Source organism: Equus caballus, chromosome 5 (genome assembly GCF_041296265.1).
Source record: "Equus caballus isolate H_3958 breed thoroughbred chromosome 5, TB-T2T, whole genome shotgun sequence".
NCBI lineage: Eukaryota > Metazoa > Chordata > Mammalia > Perissodactyla > Equidae > Equus > Equus caballus.
This window is the reverse complement of record NC_091688.1, coordinates 62,213,055-62,235,148: the sequence shown is the minus strand read 5'-3', so window position 1 is coordinate 62,235,148 and position 22,094 is coordinate 62,213,055. Positions and strand designations below refer to the sequence as shown.

Sequence of the window (22,094 nt, the reverse complement as noted above, 5' to 3'; positions counted from 1 at the left end):
AGGTAGGTAGCTGTGGGGCACAGGGCTCAGGACAGAAGAGCCAAGGAGGGAACTTACCAGAGGCGTGGGGATCACAGAAGCAGCTTGGCTGGTATTCTGGCTTCTTGCTAGGCCTTTACCTGTAATCTCCTGAGGGCAGAAGGAGGCACAGAGCTTAAAGGCCGCTCCTCCTGTGGTTCGAGACTGGGGCTGAAGCCCTTGGGCCTGTCCTCTTCCACTCCTGACCCTTCTCAAGGAGACCTTTCTATGCCTGCTTACCCAGGGGCCCCGGAAGCTCCTTTGACAGGAGCCTTGGCTTCTAGTCCCTCCAGGTGAGGAAACAGTTTCAGTCAAGGAGGAAGGCTGCCTCCCAAAGTGTGTGTGCTGGGGAGGCAGGTGGCCCTCCCGACGTGGAAGCTACAGTGTGGTTGTCTCAGGGCCTCCCTCCTCCCTGGTCTACACACACCTCCACTTACGAAGGCTCAGTGCTGTTGGTCACCCCTCATGGTGCCTTTGCCATTGTGAAGCAGAATCACCTCCAGCCCATGAGCTGGCTGCGTTGGCCTCGGGGATCCAGGCAATAAGAGGAGGGTCACATTCACTCATTTGAAAGCTGCTCCTTGACCTCTTTCATTTCCCCCCAAACTGCTACTTACCCCTTCTATTCCTTTGACTTCTCCTCCTTTTTGACAAATGACTGATTATAGAGATAATCCCCAAACCCGAGATCAACATGCAGATGATGAGAATGGACATCCTGGAGGGAATCACAGACAGATTTCATGTTCCTTGGAAGAAACCACTTTTTGTTTTTCTGCTCAGGATCCCCTTTTCTGGGATCTGTCCCCTCTGCCCCCCCCCCCCCACCCCCCACCTACTTCCAGTAGCTCCTGGCAACCGTATTCCTTTGGAGCGCCCCCATCCCCCAGACCTCATTTGATTGGACCTGGGCTGGGCATCTGACGAAGCTAGGCTGAGCCGCTTCCTCAGAAACTAACATGGAAATGAGAACAGGAGGATCTAGTCTCAGACTGGCTGGTCTCTCAACCAGGGGAGAAAGAAACTCAGGAGCTAGAAATGGACATCTTTTCTCACGATCAAAAATGAAACAAGAGGGCAGCACAGAGAGAGGGGAAGTGAACACACACAAGAGCCACAGATCAGAGATGAAGATAATCATCCATTGGTTCCTGACCATTTCTGAGGGTGGCCACATGCCTCCCTTGCATTTATGAGACACTGCTCTCTCCTTGTGATGAATTCACCTTTTTAATTAAGACAGCGAGAGGGCATTTTGCTGCTTGCAACGAAGAGTCCTAAACTATACTCTTTTGAAATAAATCGAATAGTCACATTGAAGATACAGTTCAGGTGGAGAAATGATATGCAGTTTAGAATTAGTAGGTGCAAATCAACTGTCATCCTGTGTTGTTGTTGACACCACCCCCCTACCCCACACCCCACCCCTGCCAAAGCCAATGTGTCTTCTAAAGTTATGACTCACATGGAGTGATCTGCCTTGTGGACAACTTTGGAAGCCCTGCAGCTTCTGTTCCTGTTGCCAGATGGGTCTGCATCAGAAAGGATTTGTTGAGAGTCAAGTAAGGCCCACTCCCAGGCCCACCCTTTGCCTTCTGCATCTCTGCATCTCTGCCTGTCATTCCCTCGATCTCCAGAGAATGAATGCTCTGGGTGACTGCTGGGCCAAGCAGAGGCACCAAGTATAGCTGGAGACATGTGCCCTTCACAGGGCAGAAGGCTGAGAGAACAAGTAGGGGCTGAAATCCAGCGACACTGCTTGCCAAGTTGTGCCCCCTGCCACTGGGCTCCGTGCACCTGGAGGAAGGGGCAGCTTTCCAGATTTGCACAAAAGCTCTGGGTGGACTGGAGGAGGAGGCCCAGGGTTAGAGAATCCCAGGCTGAAGGCTGTGGAAGGGGCTACCAGTGGCACCAGAGGGCCAGTCCCATCTTTAAGGAACTGATCAATAGGTGACCTAATTGCCACATGGTTCTGACATGCTTCTGACAGCCCCCAAAACCCAATGGGAAGGAGTTCCACCACAGCCGCCCATGTTGCCTCCTCCAGCAAGACCCAGGGGGAAGAGGATCTGTAGTGCAAAGGATGTCACCCATTCCGTGAGATGCTTGCTGGACAAATTACCGGTCAGTTGGTCAAGTGTGAGCAAGACTCTCTTTCTAGCACTAGGAGACAGCTTCCCACAGCTGCCCTTGAGTCCTCTGATTTGTTTTCCTACTGGCAAGGTGCTCAGATTGTGATAGAAAAAGACATCCCTTTTAGAAATGGAAACGAGGAAAAGCCACAGGAGAAAAAAGTCTTGCGCTTTCCATCACCTCTGCCTGAGAGTCAGAGGCTTTCTGGTGTAAGGAGAGGTTTCCAACATTTGACAGAAGAATTTTGGTGAGCATCTGGTGATCCTATCTCTTAGCCCTGGCCCCAAGGAGGAGCTGACTGGCTTAGACGGACTTCTCTCTACGGGCTCCAGTTCCACCTATACCCGCTCAGAGGCCTCCTGGTGTAAACTGTGCTCCTTCAAAGAGAATGCTGACCAGTTTGGCCGTGATATGTATCCCTGTCAATTAGGAAACTGAAGTGGGCAGTTTTTGAGGGTGCTCATCCAGGCACCTGAGTCACTTTTTGCAGGCTCGGTCACCTCTCAAGAAACTAATCTTCAAGATTCTAGACCTGCAAGGCTGGCCACAGAGCACAGAGGTTTAGTAACAGCCTCAAAGCCTTTCCTGACCAGCAGCGCAGAGCTCTCATGCCTGTTAGCCCCCACGAGCCCCTCCCAAGTTCCAGGAACCAGATCGCCGAGAGGAAAGGGAGGTTCCAAGAGCACCCCAGGACCCAGACACCTCATCTTGCCCAGATTCAAGTTAACCCCCAGCACTATGAGCAACCACCCTATTTTGAGGGAAGGAGAGACCAGGTTACCCCAAAGAGCCTATGGGGAGCCTGAGCTGGTGCTCACTGCCTTCAGTGAGTATTTACCACGCCAGAGAACACCCACTACTATGAGTTACCCCGACTAGGCCCCTGCCAGGCTCCTTACCTTTCCTGGACCAAAAGTCATTGGCCAGGGCTGATCTTCTGTTGTCAGTCACCACCAACTCGGTAAAATCCATGTCATCCCTGGCAAAGACCCGCTGGATGCCACACCAGTACCAGCCTGCATCCTCCTCGGTCAGGCAGGACACAGTGACAATGAGCTGGCTTCCTGTGTCCCTCAGGGCCACGCGGTCAGTACTGTTGGGTGTGAAGACGATGATGCTGCAGTAGTCCCGGAAATAGCCTCGGCACCAGTACTTGGGGTGGTCCTTATAGTAGGCATCATAGCTGCAGACAGCAGAAGCCGTGTCCAGCACAAAGCTTTCCTTGACCTTTTCGTCCATGACCATGGCATCTGTAGAAACACACGCACACACACACAACATCACTCTTGTAAACACACTGCAGTTCCTGCCGTCCTGGAGAAGAATTAATTAAAGGATTGGAGGCTGACTTTTGCCTGTTTGGGGTTGGCAGCTGTTATGGGCTGACTAGTGTCCCCCTGAGATTCGTATGCTGAAGTGCTAACCCCAGTCCCTCAGAATGTGACTGCATTTGGAGACAGGGCTTTCCAAGAGGTAATTAAGTTAAAATGGGCTCATTAGAATGGGCCCTAATCCAGTACGACTGGTGTCCTTAAAAAAGGAGACTAGGACACAGACAACAGACAGAGGGACGATGTGTGAGGACGCCGTGGGAAGGCGGCCCTCAGCAAGCCAAGAGACAGCCTCAGGAGAAACCAACCCTGCCGACGTCTTGGTCTTGAACTTCCAGCCTCTGGAACTGGAAGAAAATACATTTCTGTTGTTCACACCTCCCAGTCTGAGTGTTTGTGAGAGCAGGCCTAGCAAACTCACACCCCGGGAAGTCTTTCCCCACGGCCTGAGGGTGGGTGAAACGTGGACGGCCTTCTGCAAGAATTTAGGAGGCCTCTCAACGGCGCTCGGCGCAGGATGAAGAGCCTGAGGCTTCCTGTTGGCAGATCCTCTGCCCCTTGTCCCCCATTCCACCTCGGCACCCCCAAAAAGAAAGTGGGAAGCTTTGGAGGATTCTAGCGCTGAACACAGAGGGAGTCAGGCTCTGTCCTTAGGGGCTGTGAACTTTCTATTTCCTCCGGACAAAACCAGCGTAGGCACCTCTGTCATCTAGGATATTGTGCAATGAGGAAGTTGTGTACACTGTGTCCAGCTTGACAGCAGCTGGGGACATGTCTGACCAAGGAGAAGAGATGGGGGCAGCAGAGCACATCCCTCTCTCAGTCTTCCCGATGTGTGCTGGGGTCCCTCACATGCTGCCTCGAATGCAGCTCACAGTGGGTTCCCGTCCTCGATGCCATTTGATAAGATTTGATATTTTATCCTCATATCAACCTCACAAGGAAGATCGTGTGGTGCTCAGTTTACAGGCTTGCACGCTGACCCGGAGAGAAGGCCAGTAACTCTCAAGGGTCACAAGGCTGGAGGGCGGCAGAGCCAGGGCCAGCCCAGGGCTCTGAGGCTCATCTTTGGGGTCACACATGGGCAGAAAGCAGAAAGTCCTGTCCCCATGTATCTGCACAAATATTTTTAAGGAGAGAAGGGGGAAGGGAAGGAGAACCTAAACTGAAAGAGAGAATATAGAGCCCCCACCTTAGCTGAGGGTTTCAGATGCCCCACAACCTTCTTAGCAGAGCAAATAACAAGGACTAATTTGGACAAGAAGTATTCTCACTTTCTTTTATTTTCCCATCCCACTCCTTAGGTGGTTCAAGCTAATCAGCAGGACTTCCAAGTAGGAGAAGAGATGAAAATGCAAGGTCTCTGGGAAGGCTGGAGATGTTCCTTCCCCATATCTTACCTGAAAAGACCATCAAGGAGAGCAGAATGAAGAGCCTCATGACCAGAAGGAAGTGAACCTTTAACTGGAATGACACGATGTACCCAGGGATCTCAGGAATCCTAGATCTGTTTAAGGGAAATAGATATCTTTGAACTTAAGATGGTTTTTTCCTATTTGGAGAGACCAGGGAAAAGGGAACAACCAGTTAATCCAAGCAGCACTGCTATGTATGGGTATCCAGGTTGTGCACTGCACAAGGGTACCTCATCAGAGGGATGCCATTCATGGACATAAACTTTCTTATACAATAATATGGGGTAACTGAGAAAATTCTGGGCTTCATGGCAGAGCCCAAAACACCAATGGAGATGCCCCTTCTGGGTAAATCCACCTGAGACAACAGAGCCTGTACACACTCAGAAGAGCATGTGCACACACACCATCACTGGCACACATTTGTGGGTGCGAGTGGGCTCTGTCCTGCCAATGGTCCAGGTATCACCAGAGGCCCCTCCTCTTGTCCACCTACCACTCTTGGAGGCCCAATTCCTATTTAGCTAGAGGAAGACTAGTAAGGAGATTCTTGACCTCCCAGACTCCTGAGTGGACCCTGAAGCCTCACCCGGGGAATGAGGTTAGTGGGTGGACCATGAAGCTGTAGGGAGCAGATGTGCCTGCCCATCTGGAGCATGTGAGCGGTGAAAGTGTGGGTGTTTGGGTGTCAGCAGCCAGGGCGGCAGCCTCCGGACTTCTTGGATGCTCTCCCGGGCAGAGCTGGGACAAATTAAGAAGAGCTGTCCCCTGATTCTAATGGGACTCATATGACCTGACCACTGATTTTTAAAGTTTGAATTATGGAACCACCCCTCAGGTGAATTTAAGCTGAATGCTACTTATCACACCCCAGACTAGCACTTCCCATCAAGGGCCAGACCTGGATGGTTGTCCAGGTTGCTCAATCATGTCCTGTCTTGAGGAATGGGAGCCTTTCTCTAACTCACATGAGGTCAGAATATGGGCCAGCTGCAGGCCTGCATCACGGTATGTGTTTTACCTACATTGCCTCATTTCCACCTCATCAAACCTCTATGAGTTCAACAAATAAACTTCAAGGTGAAAAGAATAGGAAGGAAGGAGGAATCTATAGATTAAAAGGAGCTTAAGAGGGGTTGGCCCCATAGCGTAGTGGTTACGTTCAGCATGTTCCACTTTGGCGGCCCAGGTTCACAGATTCAGATCCTGGGCGCGGACCTACACCACTCATCAGCCATGCTGTGGTGGTGACCCACATATAAAACAGAGGAAGACTGGCACAGATGTTAGCTCAGGGTGAATCTTCCTCAGCAAAAAAACGGAGAAGAAGAAGAAAAAAGGGAGCTTAAGAAACATAATGACAAACTGAAATATATGGAACTTATTTGGATCCTGATTGAGGCAAACAATTGAGGAAATTAAGATGGTGAGTAGATTGTTGATGATATTAAGAAATTATTGTTAAATTTTTTTCAGATGTGATAATGACATTGTCATAGCCAGCTTCTAAGATGGCTCCTGGTACTCATGCCATCGTGTAGTCTCCCCTAAACTGAATCAGGGCTGGCCCGTGTGATCAGTTAAATACGGCAGACGTATGACTTCCAAGGCTAGGTCATAAAAGGTATGAAACTTCCACCTTAGTCTCTTGCACTGCTCCTTCTTCGGGAAGTTAGCCACCATATTGTGAGGACTCTCAAGCCACCATATTGTGAGAGGTCCATGTGGAAAGGAACCAACTTGCCAGCATCAACTTTCCAGAGATGTGTGACCCACCTTGGGAGTGGATCCTCAAGCTACAATCAAACCTTCAGATGATTGCAGATCCAGCAACCTCCTGAGAGACCCCGAGCACAAACCACTCAACCAAGATGCTCCCGAACTCCTGACCCGTAGAAACCACGACATAATAAAGGATTATTGTTTTAAAACTCTGAGTTTTAGGGTAATTTATTACACAGAAATTCATAATTAATATAGATACTATGGTTGTATATTTTTAAAGCAGTCCCTTATCTCTGAGAAAGCTGCATGCAAAACAAACGCTAAGAATTGCTCAGAGATGGCACCATGAAACATCATGAAATCGAAGAAAGTATCAACGGAAAGAGAAAAGGATTGTGCCCAGATATTAGGAAAATGCCCAAGACATGAAAAAGTAGCATTCTAAAGTAAACGAAAGGCCCAGAGTTAGAAAGAATAAACAGATGTATCTATCAGCATTCTGAGTACAGATCTTCCTCCGTTTATGTTGCAGTTGCCAAGTTTATTTGTTGACCTCATAAAGGTTTGATGGGGAGTAAATGATGTGTCCCAATAAACCCATCATAAGGTGAAAATGCATTTAATACACCTAACCTACTGCACATCACGGCTTAGCCGAGCCTACCTAAAACATGCTCGGAATACACACGTTAATCTACAGTTGAGCAAAATCATCTAACACAAAGTCTGTTTTATAATAAAGTGTTGAATATCTCATGTAATTTATTGAATACTGTACTGAAAGTGAAAAACAGAATGGTTGGATGGGTACAGAATATGTCGTAAGTGTATCAGTTCTTTACCCTTGTGATCGCGTGGCCAACTAGGAGCTGTGGCTGCTGCCACTGCCCAGCATCACCAGAGAGTATTACATTGTGTATCACTAGCCTGGGAAAAACACCAAAATTCAAAATTTGAAATGCAGTTTCTACTGAATACATATCACTTTTGCACCATCGTAATGTCAAAAAGTCGTAAGTTGAACCATCATCTATCAGGGACTGTCTGTATTACATGGTGTTGTTAGTTCTGTTCCTACCTCTTAAAGGTGGAATTAATTCTCACTCTTTAGATGTGTAAATAAGAAGATAAATGTGTAATAAGATTAAACGAATTGATAATTTAAAGAATATTTTTTAGAAATACAAACCAAGGGGCGGGCCTTGTGGCATAGTGGTTAAGTTCACACGCTTTGGCAGCCTGGGGTTCATGGGTTTGGATCCCAGGTGCAGACCTACACATTGCTGATGAAGCCATGCTGTGGCGGTGTCCCCATAGAAGAACTAGAAGGACTTACAACTAGGGTATACAACTATGTACTGGGGCTTTGGGGAGAAAAAAAAGACAAAGATTGGAACCAGATGTTAGTTCACGGCCAGTCTTCCTCACCAAAAAGTATAACTTAAAAAATAGAAGAAATGTGCCCAAGTTCTCACAGCTAGTACAGCCATTGTGGTCTGATGCTAAATCTGAAAAAAAAGTTCTTTCCGTCACAATATTCTTCTTCCTCAATAGGAAGAATACCGCAAAATTGTAGAGCACATTAGAGTTTACAAAGAGACTTTACAGACACCACGTCATCCGAGTGGCTGGGGCAAGATGTGACTTCTTATTCCCATCATACCCAGTATGGGATCTTAAGGCAGAGTTTCTCTAGAAAATATGCATCTGGCTGTAAGAAACTGAATACACAAACAGACAACAGCCGGACAGTATATAAAAATAGAACTCTGGCCTACAACCAGCCCAGAAAGCCAGCCTGCTAGAAATCAGACTTTTGGGAAGTCAAACCATTATCTCTAGCAACAGTTGAGAGCTCCAAGCAATAATCTCTGTAACAACTGGCTTAAAATGGCCAGGACTTGGTTAACGACTGACAGCTTTCTTAATTTTTTCCTGCTTCCAACTTGGGACCAACCAGAGAAAGGCAAACATGCGCCTCTAGCAATCACGCAGGATGCCCTCTTCTAGTTAGCGTGCCTCCAGCTTCTCCAGGGCAGCAGCATCCAACCAGGCCACACCTGAAGCCTTTTCTTTTTCCCACTAGTAAGCTTTCCCATCCTCTGCCTGCCTTTGAGCCTCTGCCAGGACGCAAGTGACAGTGGCTGACTCCCTTGCTCTAGCAAGCTCTGAATAAATAGCCTTCGCCCTTCTCATTCAGTCATTGCTTATTTCCACCATTGACTTGACTTAAAAAAATGGATAAATAAGGCCAGCTAATCAACATCTACCTTGGTTCCAGTGAATTCATATGGAGGAGGAGGAAGCAAACCTTGGTTTTGTCTGGGTGGTCTTTTTACCTGATTCGTTTAGAATAAACACCCAACAGCCACCCTTCACTGTTTAGCCGAAGGGAGCTAGTGGGAGATGACTCAGTGAGACTCCTGTGACATAATCTCTAAACCTGAAACCAGGTTGGAACTCACCACTTCCACCCAAGCTCCTTGCCAACAACTCTTGGTTCATTTTTTCGAGTCCACACCAAAAGGCGTTTCACTGTAAGAGCTTCTTCTGGGCTGGTGGGACCCCTTAGCTCAGGGGACTCCCTACAAACCCTCAATGGGTTTGCGAAGCAGTGGCCATCAGAAAGAAAAAGAAAGAGAAGGGGAGGCAGGAGGAGAAGAGAGAAAAGGAGAAAGAAAATAAAGTCTTTCCGAAGCTCAGGAGCCACAGCTCCTCTGATGACACCGAATGACCAGCAAAGACTGCTGTTCTGTTTTGAGGGAAGTGGTCACTTTAAATCGTTTCCAAAAAGAGCAGGAACAAGTGTTGCTATAGCAAGTAGGTTAGAGATTGTAAACTAAGAAGCATTGTGTGACGATTATGTGGAACTGACAACTAACCAGCACTTCCCTCAAGTCTGCAACTGGGCAGATGGTTCCTGGGTGGAACAGGGTGTCAAGGGGACCAGAGCCCAGAGTAAACCCAGGGCCTCGTCCCTCTGGGCATTTTAACTAAACACAAAAGTAATTCAGGGGGAAAAGCTTTAAATCAAACAAGGGGATACCACTAAGAAAAAAAAAAGTTGGGGGGGAGGGAGCTTGTATTTTTAAAGAAAAAAGGTCTCCTAAAGTGTTGAAGGAGAGATTGTCAGTACTAAGGTAACCACCCACATCCAGTACCCACAGGAACACTGGGCTGTGCTCCCGGCCTCTGCCTCTAAGACGCCGTTGTGAGCGGTGCTGGGAAGTGGGTGGGTGGGGTGACCAACTCAGTTTGGCATTACTAGGAAAGTATACACAAGTCTTTTAACTGCCCTGATAGTGTTGATTCTTCTTGGGGTTTCAGGAAGAGAAATAAGGAGCTTTGCTGAAATAAAATGTTAGCAAGATAAATATGGTTATCGGGCTCCAGCCTAAGATTGGGGTTAGGATAAACTTTCAGGACTGGCTAAGAATTAATAAAAAACATTTTCAGTACATCTATCCTCTTTGACATGGTTTCACTGAAATCTGTATCTTGCTGTTCTCGTCAAGTTCATGTATTTATTATCTTAGGAGTGAGAGTCCAGAGCTGCAAATTTGGGTAGACTACAGCAGAGATGCCACGCTGAATCCCCAGAGCCACACTCAGTGCTCGAATGATGGGACTGGAACTCCACCTCTCTGGTGTCCCGATTAATGAGATCAACGATAGTAGCTAAGGCAAAAAACCCAGGCAGTCCTCAAGTATACAAGCCGTAGTTTGTACCCATGTATCTGCTAATTATACATTAGGTGAACTTGAGAGTTTGGACTTTGGAGAAGTTACAAGTCCCTCTTCATGTCTGAGAACAGGTGGTGAGAAGCTTGGGTTCTCCCATAAGTCAGGGCTGAGTTTAAATCCTGGCTCTACTTCTTGTTAATCGTGTGATTGTGGACCAGTCACTTAACCTCTCTGTGCCTCATTTTTTCCTTCTGCAAAATAGAGATGATAATAATGGTGGTACCTACCTCAAAGATTGTCATGACCAAAAGAGATGTTGGATGAAAAGTGCTTAGTGCATAGGAAGTGCTCAACGAATAACAGCTATCCAGTGTCTCTTTTGACCCCTCACTACTCCCAGTAAAATGAGACACCAGAGGAAATGATTAGGACTCAGCTCTAGAGAGAGAATCATTCTTTCTCTAACAATTGATTAACGGTTCATAAAGTTGAAGAATGCTTTGATCAGAAAAAGGAGCAGGGTGATCTGGGGCAACGGATGAAGGCCCCAGAATTCACACAGGTGAGCATGCCGCATGGTTCCAGGTAGCAAGCAGGCTGAGTGTCAAGAGCAGTCAGCTGGGTCTTCAAGCCCCAAGTGACCCTCACCCTCAGCAAAGAGACACACAACAGTTAGCTGTCATCTTTCGTTTATTCAAATGCTTTTAAGGGTGAATTCAGGAGTTTAAGTTCCCCTTAAACTCAGTTCACTCCTTCTGTTCCCACCATCTCCCAGGCATCTGCTGAGCAGGCATCTTTGCTTAGCTCCACGAGGGAGTGGAACTGAATCTCCGTCATGGACATATCCAGCTTGATTGGAGCCTTCTGTCAGTAAGTCAGTGAGGCATCCCTCAGACTCTATGATTTCTCTTCCTATTTGAGAAGGAGGAACACAGGCAGCAGTAACAATAGGACATTGTCCTCAAGTCAGGCATCCAGAAAATTGAATTAGAGAAGGACAAGAAAAAAAATAGAATTAGAGGAAGAGGGTTGTAGAGGAAGTAGAAGTGGAGGCAGCCAGCCAAATGTTGCCCACCTCGGTGGAAGGAATCAACGATGTGACAGCCGTTGGCCCAGGTGGATAGACCTCAAGTGTTTGTTGATGCTAAATCTGAAGGTCAATGGGATGGAGAGTCATCTTTCATGGTTAACTATTCAGAGTCTGCTCCATGCTTGAGTCCAAGGAATCAGAAGATTGGCAGATCATACAGGTTTTGAGGATCAAGAGATAGGTTTCCTTGAACTTCTTTATTTTACATGCATAGACAATAGGGTTCATCATGGAGTTAGCATGAGACAACAGGATGCCCAAGTACAGTACAGTTTGTGGTACCTCACCGTTAAAGTATGTGATACAGTTGATGATCGACAAAGGCAGCCAGGACAAAGCAAACAAGAAGAGAACCAGAAACAGAGACTTGGCTGTCTTGAACTCCCGTCCATAAAATGCACCTGTCTCTTTGGAGCCAGAAGAGTTCTGACTGAGTTTGTTCCGGATGACAAAGAAGATGTCCAGATAGATGGCACTCATGACAGCCAGGGGGATGAAGATCCAGGTGAAGAAGCTGAAGTAGACCATGTAGTCCATGCTCACAACAGAACGGAATTGGCATGCAAGGCTGTCATTTTTGGACCCTGAGGTCAGTTTCTTGTTCCAGCCAAACATGGGGGTCAATCCCACCAGGAATGATACCAGCCAGCAAAGGCCCAGGGCCAACCATATTCTTCTTTGAGTGGTGACCCTCTTGTATCTGTTTGAATGGAAGAGAGTCAGTGAGTTCACAGCAGGAATTGCTAAGGAACTGGAGAGCATTGGTATTCTATGGTGATTTAGGCTGAACTCTGCTGGATATGAAGATGAGCAGACAATGATTGGAGAAAAATCCAGCCAACTTCTCTGGGGACTTTTCTAAAGAAGTACCATGTAGAGTGGATCAGGAATATGTTGCCTAGAGTCAGGCGCTTGCACGCCCCACTCACAGCTCCATTTCCAGCCCAAGAATTCTTCATTTCCTAGGAGGTAAGAGCTATCTAAGTCTCCTGGGACTGCCTACTAGGTGAGAAATAAACCCCTCAAAGCATGTTTGTCTCCTGTGAAGCGCATTGTTTATTTTGGCTATGATGCTGATGCCCGTAAATAGACTATGCCCCTCTGCTCTTCCCCTCGACATGTGCCCGCCCCTGCGTCTCTGTTTGCACTGGCATCCATACTTGGTGTTTGAGTTAAATGAGTCTATGGAGTTGCGATGGTGGTGAAGGGCTTCTGAGAACTTTAAAGACTCATCGAACGAGAGTTACCATTTCTCCTTAAACCATCCTTCCTGACAACACCCTATTGTCTGCAAAAAGGAAACTGAATTTGTTAAGTACCAACTATGTACTCAGTAGACTTTATCTCAATGAAATCCCACAACGAACTGGAGATATTTTTATGATAATCTCCATTTCATTAATGGCAATGCTGAAAATAATAATAGTTATAGCTACTGTCTATTGAGCATCGACTGTGTGCCAGGCATTTTTTTCTAAGAGCTTTACATGTATTAACCCATTTAATCATATGAGGAAGATGAGATTATTATCTCCACTTTATAGGTGAAAAAAATGAAACAGACAAGTAAGTATCTCGTGCAAGCTAGAAGTGGTGGAGCTAAACGGAAAAGAGATCTGAGTTAAGAGCATCTTAACCACTGCGAGATGTGAAGCAGAGAAAGTTAAATAACCTGCCCAAGATCAGATCTCAAGATCGGGGTTTTGAACCCAGGCTTGTTTGTATCGAGAGCTTGTTTCTAGCTCCCTTGCCATGCTCTCTCCCAAGAGGATGGAGGAGAAACACCAGATGGGAGGAGATGGAGTTCAGGACAGCTGGGGAATCAGATTTCTTCATTTGGCAGGATGTTCAGTTCACATGGTCACATGAAAGGTTGTTACTACTTTCTGCAATGGAGAAATTTTTTGACCCCCTTCTCAACATAGAAGAGGAAGCAAAGTTAAAATAACTTTTAAAATAACTTACATTGGCAAAGAACAGAACTATCAATTTATCTCCTCTTATCCTTAGCTCTCTGTTCCTTATCTTGTCTAGTACATTTCTATCATTTCTAAAAGTCAAGAGCATTTTTTACTAATTAAAAATGCATCAAGCTTTCATCTTCTTTAGCTCCCTTGGGGGATGGAGCATATACTCCCAGAGTCGGTGGAGAGCAAAGGGAGAATTCTTCTGTTTCTAGTTTCTGAGTCTCAGCTCATCATTGTTAAACCTCACACATGCCAAATGGTGAGAAGAAATTGAGTGTCCTCTTTCAAGTGCAGAGGCCAATTTGGATTTGTTTTCACTCAAAGGGTCTGGGATCTGCACTTTGTATCCCCATTTCCCAGGCACCCCATCACTGCTCCACCACCCCTCTTGAAGAGGTTACCTGATCGTGAGCTTGACCCGCAGGTATCGGTCCACAGCAATGGCCAGCAAAGACATGATGGAGGCATGGGTGAAGACAAGCATCAGGCAGGTCATGAGAAGGCAGCTATAAAAGTGGATTGTGATGCTCAGGCTAATGACAATGGCCAAAGGCATGACCAGCACGCCAACAGCAATGTCTGCCAGGGCTAGGGAGATGATGAAATAGAAGGTGGTGGTCTGCAGGCTGGGGTTCAGCTTGACCACCCAGATGACCAATACGTTGCCCACTATGGCGCAGAGCCCAATGAGAATCTCCACAGTGATGTAGGTAGCGGTGGCCCACGACAGGGCAGTGCCATTGACAGGCATCTTGCTTTCCCAGAGGAGCTTCCCAGGGGACAAGCATGCCATCAGGATCTGTGTGGGCTGGTGAGCCTAGCTCTTGCCAGACATCTTGCCCGAGGTCCAAGTACAGCAGCAACCATCTAAAACTCACAACTTGACCATTCCTTCTCTTCTCTGGTGGGGCGCTCTCTTGCAGGACTCCCTCTCCTTAGAAAGAGCCCATCAGAGGGCAATCACTTCCAGCCCCTTTGTAGGCCACGCATCCCTGGGTTCCTGGAAGCCTGGCGGACAGCTCTATGTGGACTGAATCTGAAAGTGCTGCTGCTCTTAGTTCCCCAGACAGACACGCTCAAGGCCTCTGCCTTCCCCTGCCCCCAGAGGGCTACTCAAGCTCCATCGAGATAAGCAGGCCTCTTCAAGGGTGTTTCAGGAAGTGAGATGGGCTTAGAGGAAGCACAGAGCCAAGAACACTCAGCAAGAAGAAGGAAAGAACAGAGGAGGGGGTGTGAGCGGCATGGAGACACATGGGCCAGATGAGAGTGTAGCACTGGGTGGGAGAGGAGCTGGGAGCCCTGACTATGCAGTATTCTGGCTTTCTGCTAGCTTAGCAGAGAGATCTTGTGATAAAGAGGCAAGCAGGGAATGCAGAGGAACAAGTAATAGACTTTAGCGGCAGCCTCTAACCTCAGCCAGAATTTATTCTTTCTTAGTGCATGCTATAGACTGAATGTTTGTGTCCTCCCAGAATTCATACATTGAGATCTGGTCCTCAAGGTGATGGTGTTTGGAAGTGGGGCCTTTGGCAGGTCATTAGGTCATGAGAGTAGAGCTTTCATGAATGGGATTAGTGTTCTTACGGGACCCCACAGAGCTCCCTTGCCCCTTCCACCATCTATGAACCAAGAAGTGGGTCCTTATCAAACATGGATTCTGCTGATGCCTTGATCTTGGACTTCCCAGCCTCCAGAACTGTAAGAAATAAATTTCTGTTGCTTATAAGTCTTTGGCATTTGGTTATATCAGCCTGAATGGGCAAAGACAACGCAGAACAGCAAGCACTGAGATTTGACCGTGTGAGTCGACTCTGCTGGGCACAGCTGGAACCCGGCCTTGGTATCAAAGATCTTGTGCCAAAGGGACAAGCTAAGATTCCCTGCTCAGAAGAACAAAACTTCAACTCCTCCCATAAGCATCACAGCTGCTGAGCCTCCATCTCCCCTTCTCTACCCACACATCCACCAGCCCTCACACTAGCAACCAGCCTGGGTCAAATCTATTTGAGGAACAACAGGATGACAGGATGACCAGCCATGCAGAAAGGAGGGAAAGGGCACCATGCTGCGCACATGATCACACGGCATAACCTCCTACCCTCGTGCCCCGCACCCCACTCCCACGCTGCAGGAACGGGTGTCTTCCTGGGAATCAGATTCTTTCCCTGAAGTTGCTCCCCTAGTCTTAACTCCTGGGAACCAGACAGTTGAATGCAATTGTTATTTGGGGTCCACCTAGTTTAAGTGTCTCGGTGCCCCCCCAAAGTGATTATTTAGAGAGACAGCAAAAGGGACAGTTGGACCTAAGCCCACACAGCGGATTGAAGAGTTTATAGCATTTACCCTAAGCACCAGTCTATGTACAGCCAAAAATAAAATGCAACGATAACAACAGTGTTGTTCTGGTGTTTACTAGCAAATGCTTTTCACAGGGGCGCGGGCAAGATGCCTCAGCACGGGGCCTGCCAGGGTCTTCTTCAGTTTTCTGCTTCTACGTCACCCGTTGATTCCCCCGCCTCCTCCCAGGTCGGTCCAAGCTTATCTGAAGCCTTGCTCACCCTCACTAGACTTGCCATTTCTCCGAAAGAACTCCCCAGACATGAAGGGGCAGCCCTCTCCAACTGCATTTCCGTGTCTCTGGCACTTTGCAATGTCCCAGTGCCCGCATCCCTGCACTGTGGGAACTCGAGAAGCTTCCCAAGCCTCCAATGTGGCCTGTCATGAATGTTTCTACTGCCACTGCTTTTTTATCTCTGCTTTGGAGAAGGAAGCCACAGGGAGCGATTTCTAGAAGGCTGCGTGCTACCGACCCAAGTCATTCTCACCCTAAAGCAATCATTGAATCTTGGTGACTCGCTGTACAAAATGTACCCTCCGCTCGACCCTCAGCCACCTAGTAGCACCAAAGAAGCTTATGTGAGAGAAAGACCCTCTGGTACAGGGACGAGTCGTGTTGCCCGGTTGTGGCGATTGTACAGCCAAGGAGCAGGGTTCCTGGAGGGCTTGGCAACCCTGGTCTGCCTCACAGCCCAACAAGGGGAGGCCAAGGCCAGAGGGAGGGCCCCCCTGTGGCAGAGGGGAGCACAGACCTTTGCTCTACGTTTGAGAGCTGGTCGCACAATGGACAGCTCCCACATTTTGGAAAAAAGAGAGAGAGGCCCTTGTGTGGTTACGGGCCAGGAGCCGGGGGAGGGGAGAGGCGGTGGGGGCCAGGAAGAGTGCCTGAGCGATGGACCTGGCCCACGGGAAGTGGACTGAGGTGACAGGGATGGATTTGACAGCTAGAGATGGAAACCTGATGTGTGTGGTTTTGGATTCTTGCCCCTTTCTTCTCCTTTAGGACCCAGGTGAGTCCTTTTGGGACCAGCCTATCTCGGTTGGGTTAGAAGAACCAAAGAGAGGAGTTTTGTCCAAGCACGGGTCACAAGAGCAGCGTGGTGGGGACAGGTAGCCCGTGAGAGGATAACCCACAGGCAAACGGAGAGGCAGGGGACACACTTGGGGCCACCGACCTACCTCCTTCTTCCTACCTGGGGATTCTGTTTCCAGAATTCTCTGCACATACTTGGGGAATTTCCTCTCCATGAACATGGGAAGCCTTTTCTTTATGTGTTCTGAGTAGACAGAGCCCATCGCTGCTCAGGGGGGCGATCTGAGGGGTGAGGGTAAGGCTCTCACAGTCACTTAACATTTTGGCCTGGGACGGGCCCTGCCTATCCTTTTCACTCTAGGTTGAACACCAAAGGGCAGTTGGGGACAGAGGACAGAGATGCCAGGGCAGATGGTCACCTCGTTTATCCACAGCCCACAGCCACTGTTGATTAAGTAACTTTCCTCATCATTTCTCACGTAGAGACTGCCTCCTAACCCATCCCCAGATGCGAGTCCCCCTACAGCCTCCAAGCTGCCCCCATTTTTGAAATGGCGCCGGAGTCTCCCAGCCTCCACAGCTTCCTGTCGCCTGGTTCCCCCAGAAACCATAAGCGCCCCCATGCTGAGCACAGGCGGCCCAGGGGCCTGCTCTTCCACTCCCACACCCCTGTGCACATACTCCCTTCCAGCCAGGAAGGTGTTTCTCCCCCGCGTCCACCTGGAACACAGGCACTTTTCCTTCAAGACTCTTCTCACACAGGACATTGAAGAAAACTTCCCAGATACCACCCGCTCTGGGACCCCAACATGCTGTGTTTATACAGCCCTCCCCCATTATCTTGTAAGCTCATGGAGGGCACGCACCTTCACTTCTCATCTCTGCGTTTCCTACCCTCATCACAATGCCTGGCAGAGAGGAGGTGCTTGGTAAACTGATAAATGAACGGATGGGAAAGCGCCTGAGTGAACCAGAGGCATACAGCCAGCACCGAGTGTACAACACCAATATATCAACTAGGACCTGTTAAGCACTTTCCATTATACCAGTTAGCATGTTAAGCATTTTACTCACATGCTCTCATTCAATGCTCTCTGATGAATTGGATACTGTCATTACTGCTGAGCAAACTGAGGCTCAGAAGGGTTAAGTAACCTGCCCAGGGTTGCACAGCTAGGAAATGGCAGAGCTGGCCTTCAAACCCAGGCCCCTGGCTTCAGAGCCCAGGTTCTGAACCACAGCCCTTGGTAAATGAATGAGCAAGTGAGCCACCACATGAAGCTTTCACAAGTACAAGGAGACCCTGGACTTCATGTCGCCACACTACCAATGGGAGGTTCTAACCTCCCGTCTGGAAAAGAAAGTGGCCACCAAGACTGCAGGCACAGAGCTCAAGGGCAGTGTAGGTCTAGCACCAGCTCTGAGTCAGGAAGAGATGGAGGAATCCGAGAGATGCTTGTACAAGGCCACCGGGGGGGCCAGAGCCCCAGGAGGCGCTCTGGCCAGAAAGAAACCTTTCACGGGATCAACGTGCCAAAAAAATTATTTTTAAATAAAATAAATTATAAGTGAAATATGACTCAAGAGATTTTCCCATCTAAAAGAAGGACCATGTCTGCTTCAATTCTACTAAAAGAAGTTGAACTTCCTGGAGGAAGCCAGGATCTGGGAGGAACCGTGGGCCTGAATGGCAGGGGAAGCAACTGGAGGCCTTGGGAAAGGCCTCACCTGTCCCAAACCCCGGCCTGGAGCCTCCTTGGGCTGGCACAACTGGACACAGCACAACCACAAGGCTACAATCTTGCCTTTGGGGTCTGGTTCACATCCTGCGTGGTTAGCCAGAGACGGTTCATCTGATCCTTTGCAGCTTCTCAGAAAAGCCTGGGAAACCCCCGCAACCAGGCTGCGGTAGCAAGATGCGCCTGAATGGGGGCCCAGGAAAGGACTCTGGAGCCCCAGAACCGGTGCAGGAGGCGCTGAGACAGGATGTCTGGTGGGCAGAAGGTGGCGGCTTCTGCCCGGGGCTGGCTCTCACTGACTGACTGCTGGCGGCAGAGTTGCACAAAATCAGTTTGCTCACTTCCTCTTGGCCCCCTCGCCACTTCCCTAAAGCCTTATGTTTTTACAGAGCTTTGTGCTTGCTAGCCAACAGCAGAGGCTTAGAAAGGACGAGAGCTCAGAGGCACTCCAGGAAGGGGTCCTGCCGTCACTCCCCCTCACCCAGCACTCCTCCCTCTCCTCCTCCCAGTCAGCCCAGCGGGAGGAGGCTGGGCCCTTCAGATGCCTTCCTCCAGGGGCTGATCTGGAGCCGCTGTCCCCAGAGGGCGTCTTGCTAGGGCCCAGTGACTTGAGCCACCCGAGCTGTGGTCAAGGAGCCAGGGCTCCCGAGGCCTGTAGTCTGAGTTCAGGAGACTCAGACCCAGTGGCGATGGGAGGGAAAGGTCAAGGTTCCTGTACTCTGAGCAACAGGAAATCCTGCCCAGAGAAGGGGAACTCCTCCAGGCGCCCATGCCCCACCCACCAGACCCCCACCCACGTCGAGTGTGTCACAAGGCCCCCGGGCCCTGGTGGAGACTCCAGAGAAGGGTTCAGCTAACTCAATTTGTTCCAGGTTCTATACACTTAAAAGGCGAGGAAGTCGTGGGTTCCCAGCATCAGCCTCAAGCGTCTGCAAGGCTTGTGCCTGTGTCCTGGCAGGGGCGCTATGCTCAGCATTGACCACCAGGTGGCAGCACATTTCCACTGTCACTCAGGACGCAGGCTGAGAAAGAAAACGAGGAGAACCCAGAGGAGCCCCTTCAAGCACTTAACCAGCAACCTCAGATGGTGGGGAAAAGGAAAGAAGCGAGAGTTAAGGCCAAGGGAGACAAGGATAGATTGCCAACTGCCTAAATTCAGTCCCCTCCCATAGAATATCCCTGGGCGGTACCAAATTCAATCCTCTTCTTTCAAACCTGTGAGTGTTCCAACAAAAACAATACTCGTGTTTTCCTTCCTAGTGTGCAAAGCTCCTTGCACACTCCACCTCGCTAAATTAATACAACTCCACAAGGCAGGTACTCGTCTCATCTCACAAAAGAAGAAACTGAGGCAGAGAGGTGGAGATATCCACTCCAGGATGCACAACTGGAAAGAGGCAGTGAGGACGGAACCCATCTCTGGCCTCCTCGCTCCGTGGAAAACAGAGAGCCCGGAGGGCTTGCCGGTGGGAGGTCCCACTGGGACGGTTAGCTCCCTGTCTACCTACATCATTGTTCCCTCCCTCAGCCCCTGCCAATCTCTGCCCTCTCCTCTTCCTTCTATGGGCACAGGGCCCACTGGTCAATTTTCCTGGCCTTTGCTCGCGAACTTTCTGTCTTTCGGAACCCGTGATTTCTCAGAACGCCTTCACAACCCAGCCTGCTCTGCGTCACAGCCCCAGGCTTCTAATCACCCACACTGGACGTCTCCCCAGTCCACACAGAGGTCAGGCCTCAGGCCCTGATTTCAGGTGGGCCTTCTGTAGATCCAGATGTTGACCCCCACGCCCTTTAACTAAACACCAGAAGGAGTAGGAACGAAGTCTGAATAGAGCAACTGCTGATCCTAAATGTTTACATCAGGGCCGGGTCCTAGCCCTCTTCTTATCTTTGACCTAACAAACGTGATGACACTCCTTAATGAATGGGGAGCAAACCCTCCTGCCTTGGCAGGAGGTAAGTGACCTCCTCTGTTTTGATGACATGTGTCTTCGCCTCCCAGTCCACAAGACCTTTCATCTTTATTATCCTAAGAATTGTCATTGACAGAATGCCCACTAACATGTGCCAGGCACTCTGCCAAGGCTTTTACACGCATCGTTTACAATGCTACAGCAACCCTGCAAGTGAGTATTACCAGATCCATTTCACAGATGAGGAAACTAAGGCTTGGTGACAACTTGTGACTTGCTCTGGGCAATACAACCAGTAAGTGGCAGAGCTGGGACCCAAACCCAAGTCTATCTTGGCTTCAAAGCCCTGGCCCTTCCCGATGAACCACGTGAAAACAGTTCCAGCTCCCAAATTGTCATTTTGGGCAGAAATTCTTGTTTCCTACATCAGGCGTCTAACTGAGGGCAGTGTGTCATCATGTCAACTGTCTGCTCTCTAGCTTCTGTTGAAGCTCAGCTAAGATCGTTATTCTGGGCCCGTGGCGAGTGGCCAGCCATCTCTCCCACTACAGTCTCTCCATGCTACTCCTGTAGCTAATCCACAACCTGACAATGACATTGTAAAACCATATTTACTTTAGTTCTCTGCTGAAATGCCTTCCCAGATAACCTTATTCTCTGTGCCTTTTGTGTGTGTGTGTGTGTGAAGAAGATTTGCCCTAAGCTAACATCTCTGCCAATCTTCCTCTATTCTGCATGTGGGACGCCACCAAAGCATGGCTTGATGAGCCATGTGTAGGTCTGCGCCCAGGATCGAACCCATGAACCCTGGGCACAAAAGTGGAGCATGGGAACTTAACCACTACACCACCGGCCAGCCCCTTTCTCTGTGCTTTTTATAAAGGTAAATATAGAATGCTGTCACATGAAGTATGTCTCGGCATTTCTTCATGACTGAAGATGTCATCTGATACTATGTCCCTTGTAGAAAGTTTGTTCACATAAATTTCTCTGAGGAATTCAGTGCTCAAAAGAGGTTGCTTTTCTTAATAAACTAGCCTGCTTTGTTAAAGTGCTCAGTGGGAGAGCTTTGTATAACTCAGTTTTGCGTGGGAAGCCAAGAGGCCGGGAGCTGGTGTTCTGGCTCAGTAATCCTGCTTTCCTCAGGTTTTCATGGCCCCTATACGCCCATGTCATCCCTTGGCCCCTAGTGTGTTAGTGAGTCTATCCTGCTCTCTCCTTTTACTATGAGCAGCTTCCCCTCCATTTTGGAAGTAGGCAAGGTATAAATAATAAATCTATAAAACGAATGTTAGAAGGAGCATTAGCGTTTATTTTGTAGGCATGTCCACACGTTGATTATTCCAGGCTGTTATACAAAGATTCTTGTCAGTCCTCCCATGTCTTCGGGGTAAAGATTTTTTCCTCCACAAATGGTGCACAATCATATTGTAGATTATCAGTTTGGGGAAAAGAAAAAGAAGAATCACGAGACTGAAAATGTCCTCTGGGGTTCAGCAAGCCCTTTGAGGAAAGCTTTCAATACAATGCTTGAGGCATCAATATCCAGCAATATCTAGTAAATGCTCCCTTAGGAGTGGTGCTGTATAGGGCATAATATTATGATTCCCTCAGGTGGGGTTTATCTTTATTTATGTTCACCCCCCCTACTTCCACAAAGGATTGAAGTGCTTCTGGGCTGAGTTAATAGCTTCCCGCTCTGTACTCCG

At 48.7% G+C, this 22,094-nt stretch overlaps 1 protein-coding gene across 1 annotated transcript; it reads right to left on the bottom strand.

Annotated features, from left to right (window-relative positions):
* Window positions 1–11,040: 11,040 nt before the first annotated feature.
* Window positions 11,041–14,426, bottom strand: ADORA3 (adenosine A3 receptor). The gene is made up of 2 exons (NM_001434657.1): window positions 13,765–14,426; window positions 11,041–12,096 (listed from the first exon to the last, which is right to left on the bottom strand). The coding sequence occupies exons 1-2, from the start codon at window positions 14,154–14,156 to the stop codon at window positions 11,493–11,495; spliced, it is 996 nt and encodes a 331-aa protein (NP_001421586.1). The 5' UTR covers window positions 14,157–14,426; the 3' UTR covers window positions 11,041–11,492.
* Window positions 14,427–22,094: the final 7,668 nt, after the last annotated feature.